We start from the raw sequence: 23,441 nt of genomic DNA, 5'->3' as shown, positions 1-23,441 counted from the left end.
ATGTAAATATTTTCAAAATATATACTGGATCTGTGTGTATTTTTAAATACATAATAAACAAACACAGTACACACATATATATTATGTAAACAACTATTTTTATTTTTTATATGATTAATTGTGATTAATCCTTTAACAGCACTGAGATATATATATATATATAAATATTTTTTTAGGTGTGTATATATTATTTTAAATAATTATATTAGTTTTTAGCCATGAATTTTTGCTGTGAATTGTTTTGCCATAAGATGCTAACATTAAATTAGCATTAAATATAAATGTACTACAACTATATACTATATTTGCTTGTTCTATGTCATTAACTTCTAAACGACTAGTTTTTAACCAACCGAACGTCTTAAAATCTTCCGCTTCTTCCACGTCGAGACCCCTGAAAAGCCTTCACCAGATTCAGATGTAAAGCTCAACAGAGCTGGACACTCACCACCAGGTTCCCGATGACCATCACCAGCATGAAGACCAGGATACAGAGCGGCTGACCGGCCACCTCCATGCAGTCCCACATGGTCTCAATCCACTCTCCGCACAGGACCCGGAACACGATGAGGAACGAGTGGAAGAAGTCCTTCATGTGCCAGCGAGGAAGAGTACAGTCCCTGGAGATCTTACAGACGCACGACTCGTAGTTCTTCCCGAACAGCTGCATGCCCACCACGGCGAAGATGAAGACGATGATGGCCAGGACCAGGGTCAGGTTCCCCAGAGCGCCCACAGAGTTCCCGATGATCTTGATGAGCGTGTTCAGAGTCGGCCAGGACTTCGCCAGCTTGAAGACTCTGAGCTAGAAGAGAAGAAGAAGAAGAAATAATAAGCAAACATTTAAGTTAGCGTTATTTTCAAAACATATACAAATAAATAAATAAAAGCTTTTAAAGATGCATTGTATATGAGTAAATGGAATGGAGTGAATATGGAGTGAATATGGATTGAATCAGGAGTGAATCAGCTGTGAATCAGGAGTAAACCAGCAGTGAATCTGGAATGAAAGATGTGAATCAGCTGTGCTTTGGGAGTAAATCAACAGTGAATCAGCTGTGAATCAGCAGTAAATCAACAGTGAATCTGGAGTGAATCAGGAGTGAATCAGATGTGAATCAGAAGTGAATCAGGAGTAAACCAGCAGTGAATCTGGAGTGAAAGGGGTGAATCAGCTGTGATTTGGGAGTAAATCAACAGTGAATCAGCAGTAAATCAACAGTGAATCTGGAGTGAATCTGGAGTGTATAAGGTGTGAATCAGAAGTGAATCAGGAGTAAACCAGCAGTGAATCTGGAGTGAAAGGGGTGAATCAGCTGTGATTTGGGAGTAAATCAACAGTGAATCAGGAGTGAATCAGCTGTGAATCAGGAGTGAATCAGGAGTGAATCAGGAGTGAATCAGCTGTGAATCAGCTGTGAATCAGGAGTGAATCAGGAGTGAATCAGCTTTGAATCAGGAGTGAATATGGAGTGAATCAGCAGTGAATCTGCAGTGAATCTGCAGTGAATCAGGAGTAAACCAGCAGTGAATCTGGAGTGAAAGGAGTGAATCAGCTGTGATTTGGGAGTAAATCAACAGTGAATCAGGAGTTAATTAGCTGTGAATCAGCAGTGAATTTGGAGTGAACAAGTAGTAAATCAGCTGTGAATCAGCAGTGAATCTGGAGTGAATCAGGAGTGAATCTGGAGGGAATCAGAAGTGTGTTTTTACCAGTCTGAAGGAGCGCAGGACGGACAGACCCTCCACGTTTGATAAACCCAGCTCCATCAGACTCAGGCTCACGATCAGACTGTCAAAGATGTTCCAGCCCAGCTGAAAGTAATAATACGGATCCAGAGCGATGATCTTCAGAACCATCTCAGCCGTGAAGATACCTGTGAACACCTGAGAAGAACAATCATGTTCATGCATCTCACAGACACTTTTAGACAAAATATAAATTTCAAAGCAACCCTCAAAAGATCAGTTCTGATCAAACAACTGGAGCTACAAGAATCTCATTTTTATGTAAAAAATATATACAAATTGTGTAAGGGATGTATAAATAGTACAAATGCAAATATATATAAATATATAAATGATGCTTTAATTGGTAGATTTTAATTGATTGATTTAACAATTGAATTTCTTAATGACACATTGCGCCAAAAGATAGAAAAAACTTAAAACCAATTTTAGCTGCTGAAAATACTGCTGAAAAAAAAGTAGTGCTGTCAGAAGATGAATTGCATCAAAATAATATATGTGTGTGTACTGTGCTTATTTATTATGCATGTATAAGCACAAACACATGCATGTATACATTTCATTTTACTTTTGTATATTAAATATAAAATAAAATTTTAAATATTTTCTAAAATGTCTTTAAATTTAAATACATACTAAATATACAAAAATATACACGGCACTAACTAAGCAAGCTTAATTTTTTCTCTCTATATATATATATATATATATATATATATATATATATATATATATATATATATATATATATATATATATATATATATAAAGCTCAAAAAGCACAACAAAATTAAATATTCAATTTAGCAAACAGCTATAAAATGGATATGACCTGTTGATAAATTTTTTTTACATTTTTAAATTTACATTTTCTATTTATTGTTTATGTTCTGCAGAGTACTACACAATTATTGGCAGCTGCTGAAAGCATAATCAAATAAGGTAAGTTATTTGAAAAGGCGAAGGCGGAAGGGGCGGGGCTTGAGGGGCTTGTTTTCTGCCGCTCTGGTTCTTGTTTCTGGGAGCCGGTGTTTGGATGTGACTGAGATACGTGACACGGACGAGATCTGAGAGAAACACGGCCTGTGAAGACGAGCAGAGCCACTAATTACTGCTTTCATCTCACCAATAAACCCAGATCTGGAGGAACATCCAGCATCTCTGAGAGGGTCAAGATCCAGCAAACACGCTCGGCTCAAGACATACATACACAACTTAATGAGTCATCAAAAGATTCATAAGAAATAAACAATGCAATAAAATAAGTAAAAACTAATCAAAATTAATTTAAATTATGTTATTATTATTATTATTATTATTATAATGTTATTATCAAATGAGATGTTAAGTTAACACACTACAATAAATATATATATATATATATATATATATATATATATATATTTTTTTTTTTTTTTTTTTTTTATGAATTAACACGTCTACATCCATATCCATTTAAAAATGTATTTATTTATTTATTTACTTATTTATTGTACAATATACAATACAATTAAATTCAATAAATATTATTATTTTTAATTATTTTTATATTTTATGTAATATTTTTATATTTATATTTAAATTCCTGCATTTTATTTAAATTAAAAAAATGTAGTCAAATTAAATACTATGACGTACAACTACACTTAAATAATCGAAACAAAAATGGTTAAAAGTAATTAGTCTGGTTTCAGGATTAGATTCGATCTAGATATGTTCTTTCGGGTGTTTTTGCTGAAATAAAATGAAATATAAATATTAGAAGACAATTTTTAAGTTATGCCCTGAAAACAACCTAAAATAGTAACGCTAAAAAATGTAAATAAAATGAAATAGTAAAATTCAAAGGGTAAAAAAAGTTTTTATCGTCACATTTAATCACAAAAAATAAAATGAAAACTGAAAATAAAAAAGTATTTCAAAATATTAATAAATACTATAATATTACACAAATAATACTAACACGACACAGTTTGCGCTCTTTGAACATGAGATTTTACATTAATTTTTAAATGATATTTATATTTAGAAGAGAAGTCACTCAAGTTTGAAAAATTTGACACCAATGAAATTACAATCAAAAGATCTCAACTCCAACGATTCTCATTAAAATCTTCCAAAGTCAATGATCTGAGCTTTTCGAAGACATTTTTGGAGAAACACAATGTTTAATGAAAGCCTGAGCTCTGCTCTGACGTCTCTCCAGTCTTTCCATCTAACACCATGTGACCTCTGACCCTGAGCCACTGTGACCGCGGGCCCGAGACGTGCTAACACACACACACACACACACACACACACACACACACACACGTGACTCACTGAAGAGCTGATTCATGACTGTCTGCACGTCTCTGTCTCAAACACTAATGCTGCGTGACACAAACATCACAACTCAACTATTCACACCAGCAGCATAACGCATAAAGATGAAAAAACACCTAATATATATGCAAAAAAAAAAATTTTATGTTTCGTAAAAATATCTTCCATTCTTTTTGAAGGTAAAAGGGAAAGCACAGTAAAATAATAATAATAAAAAAATAATATATTAAAAAAAAAAATAAATAAAAAAATAAAAAAAAAAAAATATATATATATATATATATATATATATATATATATATATATATATATATATATATATATATATATATATATATATATATATATATATATATATATATATTAAAATAAAATAAAATAAAATAGCACTAGTGAGATTCACATTTTAGAATGGCAAAAAAAAAAGAAAATAAGAAAGAACACTGTTAATAAAAAATGTTGCAATAAGGAATAAAACAGAGCAAAATAAAGTAAAATAAAAAGTCATTTCATGATCAAATATGACATCGTAGCATTAGCATTCACATTTTAGTATGGCAAAAATAATAGTAAATAAGGAAGAAAAATGTTTTTAAAAAACTACTTTTAAAATAGCTAAAAAAAAAAAAAAATATATATATATATATATATATATATATATATATATATATATATATATAATTTTATTTTTTTATAGATTTTGGAAAAACATTGTCTTATTTGAAGTTGCACTAAACTTAAACTGAAATTAAACTAAATGAATGGATTTTAAAAAATGAAATAAACTGTTACAAAAAAATCTAAATCATTTAAAGATATTTATTTCTCACACTCGCACTTCCTCATGGCTGGACAAACATCTGCACAGGAGTTTAAAAAGGCTGCAAATTAAGATACTGTTCACTGCATATCATATAACAAAGTGTGTTACTGTTGAGCGTCTGGACAAGCGTCATCCGAGGTGTTTCTGTCTGTAACTAACACACTCTTCACTTTAATCTACAGATGACAGAGTCAATAACACACACACACACACACACACACACACACACACACAGACACACGCTCGTGTCGAGAGACCGTATCGATCTGAAGCTCCTTCTGCTGAACACAGCTTTTATTACAACATGAGCCAAACCCAGCCAGCTGCAATGTGCTAAACTTTACAACCGGCATAAAGAAATCAGTTTTTTGACTTTTTACTCAAGTGAATTTTTTCATGCAAGAATAATATTCATGTATTTTTATTTTCAGTAACTGTGTAGACAAATATTGAAAAATTTCAATATTGTTGGCTTGTTGCAAAATTAAATAAATAAATAAATAAATAAATAAATATATATATATATATATATATATTATATAATCACAATCCATTCCATACAAAATAAATATTTTACTTTATATAATAAATCTATGTGTACTGTGTATATTTATTATGTGTATACAGTAAACATACATGCAGTATATATTTTTAAATTATTTACATGTTTATAGTCATATTTATATAAATTATATGACATAAATATATTTAATATATAAATGTAACACATTTAATATATTGTGCGATTAACTGATTTCCTTTTTATAATTTTTTCATATTTTATTCATCAAGGACGCATTAAATTGATCAAAAGTGGCAGAAAAGATGTTGCAAAAAAATAAAAATAAATGCTGTGCTCTTGAACTATTTCTATTCACCTGCGAATCCTGAAAATAAAATGTATTTACGTTTCTACAAAAATGTTGAGCAGCAAACTGTTTTCAGCTTTGATAATAATCGGAAATGTTTCTCAAGCAGCAAAATCAGAATATTAGAACGTCATCACGGAAATAAATTACAGTTCAACAGATATTCACACATAATAGAGCTTGATCAAATCACAAAAATATATGATTTTTTTTTACTGTATTTTGATTAAAAAATTGGTAATAACTTGGTGAGCACAAGAGACTTCTTTTAAAAAACAATAAAAAAATCTTACCGACCCAAAACTATATATTGTAACATTATAATATAATATAATATTTATTTAAAGACTCAATATTCATTTTAAATATATATATATATATATATATATATATATATATATATATATATATATATATATTTTTTTTTTTTTTTTTTTTTTTATATCATACATACATTTTAATAATATATTTTTTCACTCATTTCAGAAAGTGACTTACATAGATTCATTACACATAATGCAAAATATTTATTATATTTCTAGAAATTTGGATTATTATGGCTTACAAATAACGAAAACCCGAAATTTAGCGTCTCAGAAAATCGCTAGTATTTTATTAAACCATACAGTAACCATATTTCTGTATGCGTCATTAATACATGATTAAATTCCGCTCATTTAGAAACGGCTTTAGCGTATATACGGGTAAGAGATTGACACCAGCTCACCAGGTTGCCCACAGACAGCATGCGGTTGAACTCGTCCGTCATGGGATAGTGCTCCAGAGCCATGAAGAGCGTGTTGAGGACGATGCAGATAGTGATGGCCAGGTCCAGGAACGGGTCGTTCACCATGAACTTCACCCACTCCTTCACCTTCAGCCAGCGGGGGCCGCACGTCCAGACCAGATACTCGTGAGCGAACACGTACCAGCACGGGTGACACTTCTGCTGAGCCTCCTCCAGCTCTGCCACGGCAAAAAAACACAAGCTCCCATTAATAAACCGTCTCTCCGTCGACGTCCGCTCCGTTAGGAGAGCAGCAGATGCAGCTACTAGAAGATCTGGAGCCCAGATCTGGGCAGAAATATCGAGAAAAAGGCCTTAGCACGTTACCAACGCAGTTCTCCTGGGATTCACATTTTAGTACGGCGTTTAGGAGATAAGGAAGAAAACTGTCCGTTAAAAAAAGTAATACGTATATAAGTTATTTTACGATAAAATAAGGCACGTTCTTCATAGCATGGGTGGAAAATAGCAAACAAGAAAAACGTTGCAATAAAGAATCCTTATAAAACAGCTTTAGCATACATGCAAAATATAACAAAAAAAACCTTTTTGCTAGATATTTTAATAAAACACAACATTGATAGAAAAATACATGAATAATGTAAATTTTTTTCTTTAGATTTTAGGGTAAAATATAAGCTGGGTATGTTCTCGGCTCTTAGAGATATCCACACTTTATGTTGAAATAATGAGAAAATTTGTTTTAGAGGTAAAGCTTAAACACAGGTACATTAGGAAATTGTCAAAATATGCTCATGGAACATAATCTGTGCTTAATATCCCGATTTTTGTCACTGCGTTCGCGTTTAAGGACTCTTTAAAATAAAGCGAATGCTTTTATAAACAATAAAATGGTGTTTTTTTAGAGCTATAAAGGCTCTCCTGATTGAAGTTTTGTAAACCCCGCCCTCTGAACGCATGTCAGCCAATCCAAAGCCAGCGAGCGTGAGGGGGCACGATGATTGACAGGCGGTGCAGCTCAGTCAGAGACACAGGTTTATTTCTCAGGACTCTTTGGCTGATAATCTGTGGTGTAGGAGGAATTTTATGCATAATATTAAAGCATGAATTTACTGTAATGTAAGGATGGGCTGTTTACCTGTCTGCATGAATACATTAAATCAGAACCTTTATGTAAATGCAGTGATTTTATAATCTATTAGGCAGTCTGACTCTACATAAACAAACGTTTCAGCGCATTTGCATTCAGTATCTACAGACAAAAGCCTCATTTACAGCTCGGCCCTGAAATTCTCGGCTTGTAGCAAACGCCGCATGCATAGGTCACGATGAAAGGTTAGCATGTTGTTTTCTACCCAACCGAGGTTGAATCACACTTGACAAGCGAGGATGCGTGTTTAGGAGGAACCTGTAAGCGTTCTAATGAGGAATGAGACAGAGACGGACATCTTGTGGCTCTAGATTTGTCTCCGCGGCAGTAATGTGCAACTAACTCCCGCGATGAGCCGCGGCGGTGCTGTGATGGAGCACAGCGGGTGCAGTCGACCTGTCAGCCTTTATTTCATCCTCCACAAGAGAAACTGACCAACAAACAGACCTTCAGTTAACACCACGTTCACCTTAACACAGCAGGAGCTAAACTGCAGATGATGTCTGACATTGTTTGGGAGAATTAACTATGTGAACCGTGTTTTTAGTTAATGAAACCATAACATTTATTATGAAAAGTATTTATCTAAAAAAACAACACATGCATGTTTTTACTATATATATATATATATATATATATATATATATATATATTGTGACGAGCGCGTCGAGGATCGATCAGCGTTGCCCTGGGAACAAACACGGAACACCTACACCAGCCACTCAACGACGGATTCGCCACACCTGGAGCTCATCAGCCGCGGGCCAGATAAGCCCGGCCAGGCGGCGGCTTCAGTGAGCCACGAGACTCGGAAACGCAAGCTAACCTGTTGTCTCTTTCTTTGTCTCCCAGAAGCTACAACGTGACGGGCCTGCCTGAGCTACTTCCCCTACTACCTCACAGTGGACTCCCTCACGTTACTAAGCACGGGAAACACAGAGACGACTCACCGCTGCACTCACCGGATTCACCGCTACACCACCCCCGGACTCACCGCCGCACTCCTCGCACGGACTCACCGCTCACCTTCTGTGTATTGTCTAATAAATACACCCTCCGGGGGTTTTCACTGCACCTGTTTCTCTTGTGCTTCCTCTGCCTCGCCACAAGTGGTGGAGAATGCGAGCAGTTTTTAAGCGCAAGAGAACGGAGGAAACAAAGAGAAAAAGGAAGAGCGCTATCGCCGCCTCTATTAAAGGTTCCCCACAACATCAACTTCTCTCTTTGTTTTCCCCCCAGGCAAGCGCTCGCTTCCCGGCGAAGATGGAGGAATTCCTCCAACGCCTCTCAGAGGTTTCCATTCGCCAGCAACAGATCGTCGAGCATTTGGCTACCCGCCAGAACGAGACCGAGCAGGAGCTCGCTGCTCCGCGCCGCCACTCAACCACGCCCGTCGTGCCTGATCCCCGGATGCAAGCCACACAGCTGCTACCCAAAATGGCCGCCAGCGATGACCCTGAAATATATCTCGAGATGTTCGAGAGCGTCGCAACCACGGAAGGATGGGACCGGAGGGATTGGGCACGCGCGTTGGCCCCGCTGCTGTCAGGAGAGCCCCAGCGCGCCTATTTCAGCATGCCGGCCGACCTGGCGAATGTATCGACGACCTAAAGAGGGAAATCTTGGGCAGGGTCGGTCTATCACCGGTCTGCGCAGCCCAAGCCTTCCAAGAGTGGGTCTTCCAGTCTCGCCAGCCGGCAGGACCCAGGCCGCCGAACTTACTCGGCTAGCGCAACACTGGCTCCTGGATGGGACACCAACCCCGCCATCATTGTGGAAAGGGTGGTGATAGACCGGCTCCTGCGGGCTCTCCCGGAATTATCGCCAGGCGGTCGGTATGAGAAACCCCAAGAGCGTCATGGAGTTGGTTGAGGCGGTCGAGCTGGCGAAGCCGCAGCGCAGCGTCGAGAGGCGGGAGCGGGCGCCATCTTTTCCCGGAGGGTGTCCCAGGAGCGACGCGCGCCGGAGGGCACCGGCGACCGATGGGAGGCGGCGGTCCCGACCGTGAGAGATGAGCCGATGCCAACCGAAGAGGCTTCCAACTCCTCTAGGCGTGGCTGGCAGGCTGCAGTCTCCACCGGGAGCTTCCCCGCGCGCGCGAAATCCCCATCGGCCTGAATGGACGGAAGTTCAGAGCCCTCCTTGACTCTGGCAGTACCATCAGCCTGGTTCAGTCCCGCCTCCTACCCAGCGCGCACGGAACCGGAAGCGGCTGCCACTGACCTGCGTCCACGGGGACACCAGGAAAGTCTCCACCGTCTCATCACCGTGGCAGCGACAGGAGGAAGCTGGCCCCTGGAGGTGGGCCTCGTACAGGACCTGCCGGTACCAATCATCCTCGGGCGGGACTGGCCGGGTTTCGAGGAGGCGCTACACACCGCGACACAGCCTGTCAGCCCCAAAGCCCTCGCCGGAAGAGGCGAGAGAGGAGAGGAAACCGCCGCCGCCTGCCGTTCTCCTAGCATCGGACAGCGGAAGAGATGGTGAGTCCCCTCCGAATACTACTAATGTATTCTTTGATGTGTTCCAACAGGTAGTCGGAGGGGGCTCGTTCGGCCGGGCTCAGCGGGAGGATGACCGGCTCAAGAATTGCTGGAACCAGGTACATTTCATGGATGGAGAAGAGACGCGGCCCGGCCCCCATCCTCTTCCCCATTTTATTGTGGAGAACGGCCTACTCTATTGTGTCGCCCAGCGGAGGGGGAGGGAGAAAGCGGCTCCTGGTGGTGCCCGAGGAAAGTGGACACCATCTTGGAGCTCGCCCACGCCCACCCGCTGGCGGACACCTCGGGGCCGCCAACACTATCAAGAGGATCCGGGACCGTTTCCACTGGCCGGGGCTCGACGGAGATGTGAAACTGTTCTGCCAGGCCTGCCCCGAGTGCCAGAAGACCTCGCCCCGGCCACCTCCCCCTAGTCCACTTATCCCGCTGCCCATAATCGAGGTGCCCTTCGAGCGCATCGGGATGGATCTGGTGGGCCCGCTGCCGAGGTCTGCCCGCGGCCACGAACACATCCTGGTGATCGTGGACTACGCCACCCGGTACCCCGAAGCCATCCCACTCCGCAAAGCCACCGCCAAGGCGATCGCCCAGGAGCTCTTCACCCTGTCCACCAGAGTGGGGATACCCGGGGAGATACTGACCGACCAAGGCACCCCGTTCATGTCCCGAGTGATGGCCGACCTCTGCCGGCTGCTACGGATCCAGCAGCTGCGCACCTCAGTGTACCACCCCCAGACGGACGGACTTGTGGAGCGGTTCAACCAGACACTGAAGCAGATGTTGAGAAGGGTTGTCTCCGAGGACAAGCGGGACTGGGACCAGATGCTCCCCTCGTCCTCTTCGGGTGCGAGAGGTGCCCCAGGCCTCCACCGCTTCACCCCATTCGAGTTGCTGTTCGGCCGACAGCCGCGAGGCCTGCTGGACGTGGCAAAAGAGGCCTGGGAGCAGCAGCAGCAGCCGGATGCCCAGAGGTCGGTCGTAGAACACGTCCAAGCCATGCGGGACCGGATTGAACGGGTGATGCCCCTCGTCGCGCGGAGCACATGGCGCAGGCCCAGCAGCAACAACAACGACACTATAACCGCCCTGCACAACCCGGGAATTCCAGGTCGGCGACGGGTCATGGTACTAGTCCCCACCAATGCTTGCAAATTCCTGGCCACCTGGCAGAGTCCATATACCATCCTGGAAAAGGTTGGCCCGGTTACTTACGAGTCCGCCAACCAGACCGTCGACGCTTACCGAACAAATATACCACATTAACTTGTTAAAGAAGTGGGTGGGGACTAGGGAACACCTTTCCACACTCGCCATTCAGGAGGGCCCGATGCCGTCGACACCAACGCCTTGCTCGCTCCGCGACAGAAGACGGAACTCCAACATTTGGTCGGCCAGTTCTCGGATGTGTTCTCGCCCACGCCGGGCAGACTAACCTCCTCCAGCACGAGATCCGGACCCCTCCCGACGTCATCGTCCGGCAGCGGCCCTACCGGATCCCTGAGGCTCGTCGGCGAGCTATTGAGGAGGAGGTAAACCAAATGCTGAAGTTGGGGGTGATTGAACCATCGGCGAGCCCGTGGTCAGCCCCATCGTCCTGGTTCCAAAACCGGACGGCACCCTCCGCTTCTGCAATGACTACGGCGACTCAACCAGGTCTCCGAGTTAAGCGGATATCCCATGCCCGTGTGAGCGAACTGCTGGAGCGTCTTGGAAGGGCCCGGTATATCTCCACCTCGATCTCACCAAAGGATACTGGCAGGTTCCGCTGTCAGAGGAAGCCAAGCCAAAAGCGGCTTTCTCCACCCCGGCGGCCACTGGCAATACCGGTCCCTTCCTTCGGTCTACACGGGCACCAGCCACCTTCCAGAGACTAATGGACATCTTACTCCGACCCCACCAACAGTACGCGCAGCCTATCTCGACGACCTTGTGATTCACTCGGAGACCTGGGAAGACCATCTGGAGCGCCTGCGGAGGGTGCCGGGATCTTGACGGGCTGGACTCACCGCCAACCCCAAGAAATGTCACCTGGCGCTCTTGGCGAAGTACCTGGGTTACCGAGTTGGGCGAGGACTGATCCGGCCACAGGAGAGTAAAGTCACCGCGGTCCAGGAGACCCGAGGCCCACCAACAAAACCCAGGTACGCGCCTTCTTGGGGTTGGCAGGGTACTATCGTTGTTTCATCCCCGACTTCTCCTCCATAGCCGCCCCTCTGACAGACCTGACCAGGAAGGGGCAGCCTGAACGGGTTCTGTGGAACCCGGCCGCGGAGGCGTTCCAGAGGATTAAGGCCGCACTCACCTCAGACCCTGTCCTGAGAGCCCCGGACTTCGGCTGCCCCTTCCTGCTACAGACGGATGCTTCTGATGTGGGTCTGGGAGCCGTGCTGTCCCAGATCCAGGAGGGTGAGGAGCATCCGGTCTTATATATCAGTAGGAAGCTGACCCCGCCGAGAAGAACTACGCGCGGTGGAGAAGGAGGCCCTAGCCGTCAAGTGGGCAGTCCTGGAACTGCGGTACTACCTCCTGGGCGGCGGTTCACCCTACTTACCGACCACGCACCCCTCCAGTGGATGGCCAGGGCCAAGGACACGAACGCCAGGGTGACCCGCTGGTTCCTCGCGCTCCAGGACTTCCACTTTGGCGTGCAACACGCGCCGGGACAGCCAACGCCAACGCCGACGGCCTATCGCGGATGTGGTCGGCTTTTGCAGGTCTGTCAGGGGTCACTCCCCACCCACCCCAAATTTCCCGTTATTACGCTCTGCTTTATCCACCAGGACCAGGACAGCGCTGGGGAGTGTGACGAGCGTCGAGGATCGATCAGCGTTGCCCTGGGAACAAACACGGAACACCTACACCAGCCACTCAACGACGGATTCGCCACACCTGGAGCTCATCAGCCGCGGGCCAGATAAGCCCGGCCAGGCGGCGGCTTCAGTGAGCCACGAGACTCGGAAAGCGCAAGCTAACCTGTTGTCTCTTTCTTTGTCTCCCAGAAGCTACAACGTGACGGGCCTGCCTGAGCTACTTCCCCTACTACCTCACAGTGGACTCCCTCACGTTACTAAGCACGGAAACACAGAGGCGACTCACCGCTGCACTCACCGGATTCACGCTACACCACCCCGGACTCACCGCCCGCCTCGCACGGACTCACCGCTCACCTTCCTGTGTATTGTCTAATAAATACACCCTCCGGGTTTTCACTGCACCTGTTTCTCTTGTGCTTCCTCTGCCTCGCCACAATATATATATATATATATATATATATATATATACTGTATATGTGTATTTATATATTCATAATCTATATACAGTACACATACATATATAATGCAAACAAAAGTCATGATTAACATTATATATATATATATATATATAAGTGTAACTGAACACGAAAAAATAATAAAGCATTGTTTTAACCACTGCACAAGTCAAATTTTATTTCTGTCCTGTTTTGTTTACTGTTACTTTTGATAAGAAACAATGTCTGAATCTTTGAAAGTCTCATCTTTCAAACTACGTCAATTTTTCAAGAAATTCAAATGATTGGGGTTGCTAGGGTGTCTGTGTTTGTTTGCCAGGGGTTGCTAGGCTGTCTGCCTTATTTCTTGGAGATTTCTAAGGTGGTTGCATTGTTTCTAGGGGTTGCTACGGTGTCTGTGTTGCTTCTATGGGGCCTGGATTGTTTCTAGGGGTCGCTAGGGTGTCTGTGTTGTTTCCCAGGGTGTTGCTAGGGTGTCTGGATTCTTTCTTGGGGTTTCTAGGGTGACCAATTTGCTTCTAGAGGTTTCTAAGGTGTCTCGTTGTTTATTAGGGTGTCTGCATTGCTTCTTGGCGATTTCTAGGGTGGTTGCATTGTCTCTAGGGGATTGCTAGGATGTCTGGTTTGTTTCTATGGGGACTGCGTTTTTTCTAGGGGACTGCTTGGGTCTCTGGATTGTTTTTTAGGGGTTGCTAGGGTGTCTGCGCTGTTTCCCTGGGGGTTGCTAGGATGTCTGGGTTATTTCTTGGAGATTTCTAGGGTGGTTGCATTGTTTCTATGGGCGTCCTAGAATGCTTGGATTGTTTCTTTGCGGTTTCTAGGGTGTTCGAGTTGTTTCTAGAGGGTTGCTAGGATGTCTGGTTTGTTTCTATGGGGCCTGTGTTTTTTCTACGGGACTGCACGGGTCTCTGGATTGTTTCTAGGGGTTGCCAAGGTGTTGCTAGGGTGTCTGGATTCTTTCTTGGGGGGTTTCTAGGGTGACCAATTTGCTTCTAGAGGTTGCTAAGGTGTCTGCATTGTTTATTAGGGTGTCTGCATTGCTTCTTGGAGATTTCTAGGGTGGTTGCATTGTCTCTAGGGGATTGCTAGGATGTCTGGTTTGTTTCTATGGGGCCTGTGTTTTTTCTACAGGACTGCACGAGTCTCTAGATTTCATCTGTGTTTGATCCGGAGCTGCTCATTATTTAGGCTAAAACTATGGTACAGCTTTTATTCAATAAAGTTACGAATGTAGTAATGTAATAAATGATTTTACTCCTGTAGTAGTAAATGGGAATTTCCATGCAGAATGCTGAAAACTGCACAGTACAAAACGGCCTGAATAGTAAAACTACGGCAGAAACTATGATTATGAATGACTCTGAATTCCTGCAAAGGGTATGTCTCAGTATTTTTGCAATACGGCTGTTTCGGTGTCAGCACATTTATATACAAATAAATCAGTAAGCTGTAACTGGCAATCTATCACACACGTATGTAAGCATCATCTGACATAACGTGCTCATTACAGTAAATTTGGCCTGCTGCTGTCCTGCCGTGTCAGCTTTCACATGCGTGATAATGAGGATTGGCATTTTCTTATGCTAGCAGATCTAAACTCAGACCCTGTGAGCTCAGGCCTTCTTCTGTTAGCAACTTTTGTGCTGACCAATCAAGAGTCCAGAAAAGACTCAGAAATATGGGCCATTTTTGTTCACAGGTGACATTTCATTTCCTCTAGTGAGGAGAGCACACTAACCGTGTGACAGAAAACTGTCTTCAGTTGATTGTGATGAAGAATCCCGGTGCATAACCCGATGAATAATCTCCTGTTTCTTCACTTCAAGTACTATAACGATGACTACTGTATATTAGCAAAGAAAGGGACATTCGTGTCCGTGCCAGTGAGCAATATCATTTTGGTTAACACAAGCATATTCTGTTGTTTTTTTCATCTGTCGTTTTATATGATCACACTCTTTCTGGTAGATTCTGATTGTCAAAGTTTTGTTTTTCATTAGCTGTAAAAACTTCTGAAGGCGATTCCAACAATGTCATTCCTTTGCATTATTACCGTTATAGTTTTTATAAGGACTTAACTTTAAAGATAATTAGCATCCAGACTGGAAGATGATAATATTTCACTATATCATAAGGGCAAATCGCTGTTATGTCTTCTGTCGCTTTAAATACCAAATTTCGTTAAACTCGGCTGTTGTGTGAACTTTACTATCCTCGTAGAATTTAAAAAAATTGTGAAAAATAGTTATCATATAGTTACTCTGCTTTTTGCTTGGGGCTTGGAACAACATTAAGATATTCAGCATTCACTTCGGGATATAAATACATATTCCGTTATTATAAGTGCTGTTATGTCGTACGCAACTTTAAATCCTCGGTTTTCGTTAAACTAGGAGGATTCTGATTGGCTGAGATAAAAACGTGAAAGCGATATGACTCTTCGCTGTGTGAGCTTTACTGTTCTTACAGCATTATTAAAACATTATAGTTGTTGTCCTTGGTGAGAACGGGCCTTTAACGATAGCTATAACGATACGTAGCATTCACTTTGCTGTACGATAACATTATGTTACTTATAAATCGCACTGCTGCTTTGTCGTCTGCCACATTAAATTCGTAATTTCCGAGATTCCAATGATGTCGTTCCACTGCGTACGATAGCTATAAAAATAATTAGCATCCACATCAGTGGACGATATTTTTCCGTTTATTATAACCCTGCTCTTCAGTTTTGTCATCTGACGCTTGAAGTTTGTTAAACTTGGGTGGATTCTGATTGGTCCGAAAAATAGCGATCTAAAGATATCGTCCGTCCGTGCTGTTATCGTTGCAGTTGTGTGGACATTTAGTTATCGTTGTCATCCATGGTCTAAATGAGCCTTCACACATTTCCCGGCAGGAACGTCGCAAACTATGAAAACGAATTCATCACTTGATTTATTTATACACAAACTTCTACAGGCGGTCCACTAGTTCGCTTCCTAAAACACTTTGTCCCGATAGGGTATAACATATTTGAAACCGCGAGGACATTCTGTTACGCTATTATTTATTCGCTAAAACGCTCAGGGAAGAGTCTGGCTTCTTGTGCCACCCAGGTGATATCACAGTCTGGCTGTGTCATGATGAAGCAGCAGTGGGGAGGGTTACACCTTTCCTCTGAATAACAGCAGCGAGCGGCGCCTCGGGGACGATATTAACCGCGAGCAGATGGAGACACTTCTCCTGTCCTCGCACGCACCTCGCTGGAAAAGATTTCGTGTGGATTTTATGGCCACATGGAGTTGTTTCGGGGTTGATATCTCATTGTTGCATTGTGAGATTGCGGTTGGTTGACTTTTGTTGTGTTGTGTTTCTGTCAGGCGCCGCGTCTTACCTTCCATGGCGTCAGTGATGTAGCTGGTGGCGCTCAGGGCCCGGTCTCGGCCCTCCTGGGGCAGCTGGGGCAGCAGCATACTGCTTAGCTCATTGGTGGAGTTGTGTCCCTGAAAAACCAACGACAGCAGTCACTTAAATGTTGTTTTTCTTTACTGCAATTCACTTTACAGTGTTTTTCATGCTATATGTATCACACCTAAGCTTTAGAACAAAAAAAAAAGATCAAGGTTTATGGTTGCCAGGTTACCAGGTGGTTGCTAGGGTGTTGCTATGTATTTGCTAAGTGTTCTAAATCATTTTAAGCACACTTCACTAATAATTATTCATATATATATATATATATATATATATATATATATATATATATATATATATGCACATTTAAACTTCTCACGAAAACTGTCTGCCTTATTCACAACACGTGCACACACACACATAAATTTGTTCTTAACCTAGTCCTAATTATTAGAGCTTTCATTAGCCAGCTGTTCATGCAACGTCTCTCAGAGAATCCTCTCAGCTTGGTCTATAGCTTGCTTAATGAAGCTTCTCTTCCTCTTGCATTGTATATTTATGGTAATTATGTATAAGTATATATAATATATAACTATTAACCTAAGATGAAACATACATTATATACAGTCTATATATACTGTATATTATATAGCTTATTAAGACTGGACTGAGTGTGAATTTTGTGTTTGAATGCTTTTCGTGTTCGAATGCTGGTTTCATGCACAAATAGTGCGTGCGTGCGAATGGTGAATGAGACCCATTGTCATGCAGTTGCTAGGGTATCTATTTGGTATCTAAGGTGTTGCTACTGATGCTGATGATTGCGAGGTGCATTTCTTGCATTGCTGTGCTGTTCTGAATGATTTTTAATAATAGTAATGCCTTAAGATGTTTAGGTGGTTGCTAAGGTGTTGCTATGCGGTTGCTATAGCGTTGTTGGTGACTGCAGGAAATTTCTAGTGCCACTGTGCGGGTTGCTACCTTTTCTGAATAATTCTTTAGGCACATTATTATTCACTATGGCGTTTGGATGGTTGTTAGGGTGTTGCTATGTGGCTGATAAGGTATTTGGTTGGTTGCTGGGGTGTTGCTATGTGACTACCACAGTGTTCAATGTAATTGTAAATGTTTTGCGCAGTTCATAAGTGTTTTGAATGAGTTAACAGCATGTTTATGTGGTTGCTAAAATGAATGAGCAGTTGCTAGGGTATTGCTCTTCAGCAGTTCGAGAGTATCACAAGTGTTGCTATGCAGTTGTGAAGTGCTCTAAACGATGTTGATGGTTGCTAGGGTGACTGGATGGTTTCTTGGTGGTTTCCACGGCGTTGCTATGTGGTTGTTAAGGAGTTCTGGATAGCCCCACTCTCAATTCTTTCCAATTTTCCTGTCTCTAGCTAAAGCTCAGCAAACACTATTTTATATAGTATTATTGACTCCGCAAAACACACACACACACGCACGCACACACACACTTGGCTGCAACACTCCTAATGGCATTTAAAAATCAATTCTGTTTAGTGCAAAACAAAAGCCCAATAAAAGCAGCGATTAACCTTCAGCAGCAGATGTCTTCAGTGATAATGGGTGTTTTGGGAAATGCGTTAATTTTTGTCAAACGCTTTTATCAGTTTGCTGTTGTAATGTTTTTAATCTGAGGTCTTCGAGTCAATGGTATGATGCCTGTCTGTAACAATGACCCTCTGATTATATAATGTGTTTTTGATCGCAGGTAATCAAAGGAATGACGCAGGAGCACTTCGTCGCGGCCCACCAGAACGCCCACTCCTGCTGTTCAGACGAGCGGGAAACACCGGTGTGTGTGTGTGTGTGTGTGTGTGTGAGACGCTGCTGCTGTGACTCTTATTCAACATCTGTTGCTACGTTACCATGACTACATCGCCAAGACAACGGGGTATCCGTGCCTCCATCACACGGTCCAGACAGTTTTCAGACTCCTTTCCTTTCTGAGTAATTCAGATATTTCTGGCAGAATGTGACATGCTTCCATTTCAAAAGCTCACATGAAAGAAAAATCACTTTAAATACGTCAAAAAATAAATAAATCACACTCTAGACTGCATTTGGATTAAACGAAGAGCAAACTGAAATTTTGCTTCTGCTTAGACGAGAAAAAGACCTCAGCTATCTAAAGATGTGTCTCTTATTAGACAACAATCAAGTCATAAATCAAGATATCTCAGTATGAACTAATGTTTATAATTGTTATAATTTCTCGATATCAGAGCTGCTCCACGTTCATTGTATAACTCTGTATTCTTGCTGTGAATCAGTAGGTGTCTTTATATATAATATAATATATTTTATATATTTAATCATGTAAGAAATGCAATATTTTTAAAAGCAGAACATGCTTGACACACACACACACACACACACACACACAATTCAATTTTCCAGTTAATAATAATAATAATAATAAATAACATACACTATCTTCTATCTATTATTATTTTCTTTTACATGTATCGTACAGTATGCATGTATGGAAACCACTTTTCCAGTCACTTATGAAACAGATGCTTGTAATAATTGCTAATTAGGCATGTAGTGCATTTCTGTTTAATGGCAGCATATAGCATCTGAAGAGGTTCGTATGGCGCTTCAGTCTCAGCCGTTGAGTACACTGATAAGAAGGCATTCTGGGAAGTGTACTTGTGTTTCAGGGAAAAGCAACATCGACGTCTCTCTCCAATCACAGACCCTCACTGCCCGCTGAGTCATGTTTTGATAAATATGTCTGTACTGTATGTGAACAGATAAAATATATAAAAATAAACTCCACATACCTGCTCAGAACATGTCTGGCATGCATTTCACCCCAAAAGAAGTACATTAATAAAATAAATAAATAAATATAATAATATTTATTATACTATATCTATTATATATATATATATATATATTTTTTTATATATTATAATAAAATTATAAAATTTTTAATATGCATTATAGTTAAAATAATAATAATAACGATGTTTATTATTGTTATTGGTAATATTGTTGTTGTTCTAAATAAATATATTCAAATTATGAAATTAAAACCAATAAATAATATAATCAATATGCACAAATAATTAATAGTTGTTGTTTTTTGCAAAATTGTCTTTGTTCATTTTTTGTTAGTTGCTTTGGATATATATATATATATATATATATATATATATATATATATATATATATATATATATATATATATATATATATATAGCTAAATATGATTCTAGGGTAAAATATGACCTAGACATGGTCTTACAAGTTTTTTCTGTCAGATGCAATCCATGCAATATCCTTGCAATAACTTCTGTACTGTACAAACCATTAGATTATGCTGCTTTCAGCTTAATATCTGATAATGCATAATGTCTAGACAATAAAAAATCCATAATGTTTGCTGGTCCCGAGACTTATTGCATTAAAACTACCTGAGTCTTTGAGTTATTTCTGTTTGACGCGCAGACAAATGAACATTTGCAAACGCTGGAGCGAGGAGGTGGAGGTTCTTATGCAACACTAATCATTACACAGCATGTTTGCAGTCTACCAATAAAAAGAAAAGATCTCGTCCAAATCAGCTCAGAGAAGGCAAGAGCTTAATGCATATTATCAGTGTGACTGACAGCTAGAGACTGTACTGTAACACGGAGAGACCGGAGACTGTTCAGAGACCGGAGCTCTTATGTTTGTCCTTGAAGAAGATGAGGAGCTTTCTGGGAAACGTTCAGCTACTGTAGGATTCGTCACACAACACTTAACCTTGAGTTCGCTTGTTTTAAACTGACAACGTTCAGAGTTGAATCGACCGAAATGGGCATATTCGACCAAATTTATGTTAGAAAAAATATGAAATAAATATTCGCAAATGCCACAATACAAAAATAATTATGCTTCTTACAAAAGGCTTGGTTTCGTTAGGTTTCTTTTTTCTTTAGTCTGACTAGTTGAATAATTTAATGTTCAATCATCTGATAACTATTTATTATTATTATTATTATTATTATTATTATTATATTCTAAAGTACCATTTAAAACAAATAAATCAATCAAACAAATTTAAAATGTTACAAAATATTTCTAAAAATGTATTATCATTCTTAAATAATAAAATTAATATGATGTATTATTGTGTTATTATTTTATTAACACCATTATTACTACTATGAAACATTATAATGCATAATGATTAACATTTATTTTATTATAAATTGTTATTATTATTGTTATTGTTATTTAGTCATTAATAATAATTATTTTAATTATAATAATTATTTAGTTGATATTATTATTACTACAGTTAATGATCAACAATAATTGTTATTTATTATTAGTGTTGCTGTTATACTGTTGTGTTTGTAGTTTTTATTATTAATATTATTAATGCATTTATTTGTTTATTTATTATTATTATTGCTATAGTATTGTATAAAAGCAAGTGTTCATTGATAATTATCAATAAATTAACCGTTATTGATTGGCATACGTGATTACCAAGTTAAGCAAAACAAATGAAATGCTTGGTAGAAATATCTCGATTTCTTCACGAGACTGGTTGGTCCACAGGAGCCGTGCTTCTTCATCCATTACTAATCAATCAAGCTGTTTCTGATTTCCAGGAAGCACCGAGCCACTTACGCTTTCCTCTTTGACCTTCTCCATGGTGCAGGCGGGAAGCGGCAGCGGAGACAGTGGCCCCGGGCCCCCGAGGCCGTTCTGGTCCATGGCCACGAAGAGCTTGCCGTTGATGTTGAGGCTGGGGAAGAAGAACTGCGAGCTGTGACTGCAGGTGCTCTGAGCGCTGGTCCGTCTCCGGCTCCAGGGCAGAGCCAGCGAACCGGCGCGGCTGTCCGAATCGCCGTGATTGCTGAACTCGTCGTCCGCGAAGTCCACCTCAGAGTCTTTGTTCGGCGGCCGGAAGTTAAAGATGCTGACCTGACTCTCGCGTCGGGCTCGTAGGGACAGAGTACGGACCAGCAGAGAGTGCGTTTGCTAGAAACACAAGGACGAAATGAGGGGTGCAAAATTCACTTTCACATACCCTAAAAGAACATCGAATCAAGTCGATTTCAGATTCTGGGATCCTGACCTAGGCTCCGCCCACTAGTGTTGATTGACAGTTTAACCTTAGCTCCGCCCCTAGTGAGCTGCACACTAGACGCAGGTGCAGGTGTAAACAAGAATGACTTCTAAGTGATTGATGTGTTCTGTTTTTGGATGTGATACTCGTTAGTGCGCAGAAGAAATGGGCGGAACCAGCGGAGCTCATTAGCATTTAAAGGGACATGCACCAAAACAGCTCGCTGTCAGCAGAGTATGTTATAGACTTTGCGTTAAGATGCTAAAGAGTCATATCACATCTGATGATAACTTACTCACCCTGTGTCATCCAAGACGTTCATGTATTTCCTCAATCGCACAGAAAGGAAACATTTTAAGATTTTTCTCCATATAGTGGTCTTCAACGGTTTGACTGAGCAAGCGTTTGTGATCAAAAAGTGCACAGATATATTTTTTCAGAAAATGACAGAACTTTTCTCTAGACAAACCCCTTATTCCTCGGCTGGGATCATGCAGAGCTCTTTGAATCTGCACTTAATAAAGCAACAAGCCCCAACAAGCCCTAACAGTTAAGGGGTGTTGTTAGGCGTGACGCGAAGCAGAGTAAATTTACTGTAAACCACGGCTTCACTGGGTTTATTGCTTTAATAACATATGTGTAGTAAGGTTTCACGAAATAAAATGTAATGATGTTAATAAAAAACATTATTCTTCCACCAAACAATGTGGTTCCTCAGAAACAGGTGTGGTGTGAACAAAGTGGTTGACGAGCAACATATAAAGTAAACTAATTTTGTAGAATAATTTACAACGGCTCAGCCAATCAGAATCAAGCACCGGGGGTTATCTGTGTTATAAACTGAAATATGGACCATCACATAATTGTCCACCATTGAAGTCCACTATATGGAGAGAAATCCTCAAAAAGCTTAATTTCTTGGTAAATGAACATCTTAGAAGACATGAGAGCAAGTAAATGATCGTGACATTTTAATTCTGGTGTGCACTTATCAGAATAAAAAGGCGTACAGGTGAACGAGTGATGGATAACAAATCTACCTTCATCCCCTCTATAGTGTCTATCTTGGCTGATTTGTCGCTGCTGCCGCCCTCCGTTCCTTCAGACAGCGGTCTCGAGCTTTTCCTCCGGTCCAGATTCCTTTGTCTTGTGAGGAGAACGGCGACACGTCAGCCGCCAAGATGGACTCGGTTTCTTGTGCTTTCTGAGCCGCCTGAGAGACACAAAGTCGTAGTCATGGGCATGATGCTGCTCGACTTCTTGTAAGTTATTGATTAAATCATGTATATTTATTATTATTATCATTATTTTATCATTTATAAACTCTTTATATTATAAAACAAATTTAGACAGAAATACATTGCTTTTTGTAAATTACAATATTACAGGATAATAAAAACTACACGAAATGTGATTATAAAATGTTTTATTTTACACCACAGGTTATAATTGTATTTATTATTATTATTATTATTATTATTATTATTATTATTATTATTAAATTATTATTATTAAATTAA

At 40.8% G+C, this 23,441-nt stretch overlaps 1 protein-coding gene across 2 annotated transcripts in view; it reads right to left on the bottom strand.

The window, feature by feature from the left end:
- Window positions 1-23,441, bottom strand: part of scn5lab (sodium channel, voltage gated, type V-like, alpha b) — a 260,523-nt gene that overhangs the window by 68,541 nt on the left and 168,541 nt on the right. The window contains exons 1-6 of one of the 2 annotated variants that reach the window (XM_043225868.1): window positions 22,962-23,082; window positions 21,480-21,833; window positions 16,813-16,921; window positions 6,494-6,732; window positions 1,714-1,887; window positions 449-805 (exon numbers count right to left, since the gene is read on the bottom strand). In XM_043225868.1, coding sequence (XP_043081803.1) covers window positions 449-805; window positions 1,714-1,887; window positions 6,494-6,732; window positions 16,813-16,921; window positions 21,480-21,833; window positions 22,962-22,967 — 1,239 coding nt within the window. In that variant the 5' untranslated portion in view covers window positions 22,968-23,082. Of the gene's footprint in view, window positions 1-448; window positions 806-1,713; window positions 1,888-6,493; window positions 6,733-16,812; window positions 16,922-21,479; window positions 21,834-22,961; window positions 23,083-23,441 lie in introns of those variants that run through there. The other variant, XM_043225867.1, reaches the window with a different exon arrangement.

This window comes from Puntigrus tetrazona, chromosome 24, assembly GCF_018831695.1.
Source record: "Puntigrus tetrazona isolate hp1 chromosome 24, ASM1883169v1, whole genome shotgun sequence".
Taxonomy (NCBI): Eukaryota; Metazoa; Chordata; class Actinopteri; order Cypriniformes; family Cyprinidae; genus Puntigrus; species Puntigrus tetrazona.
This window is presented reverse-complemented; position numbering and strand designations above follow the sequence as displayed.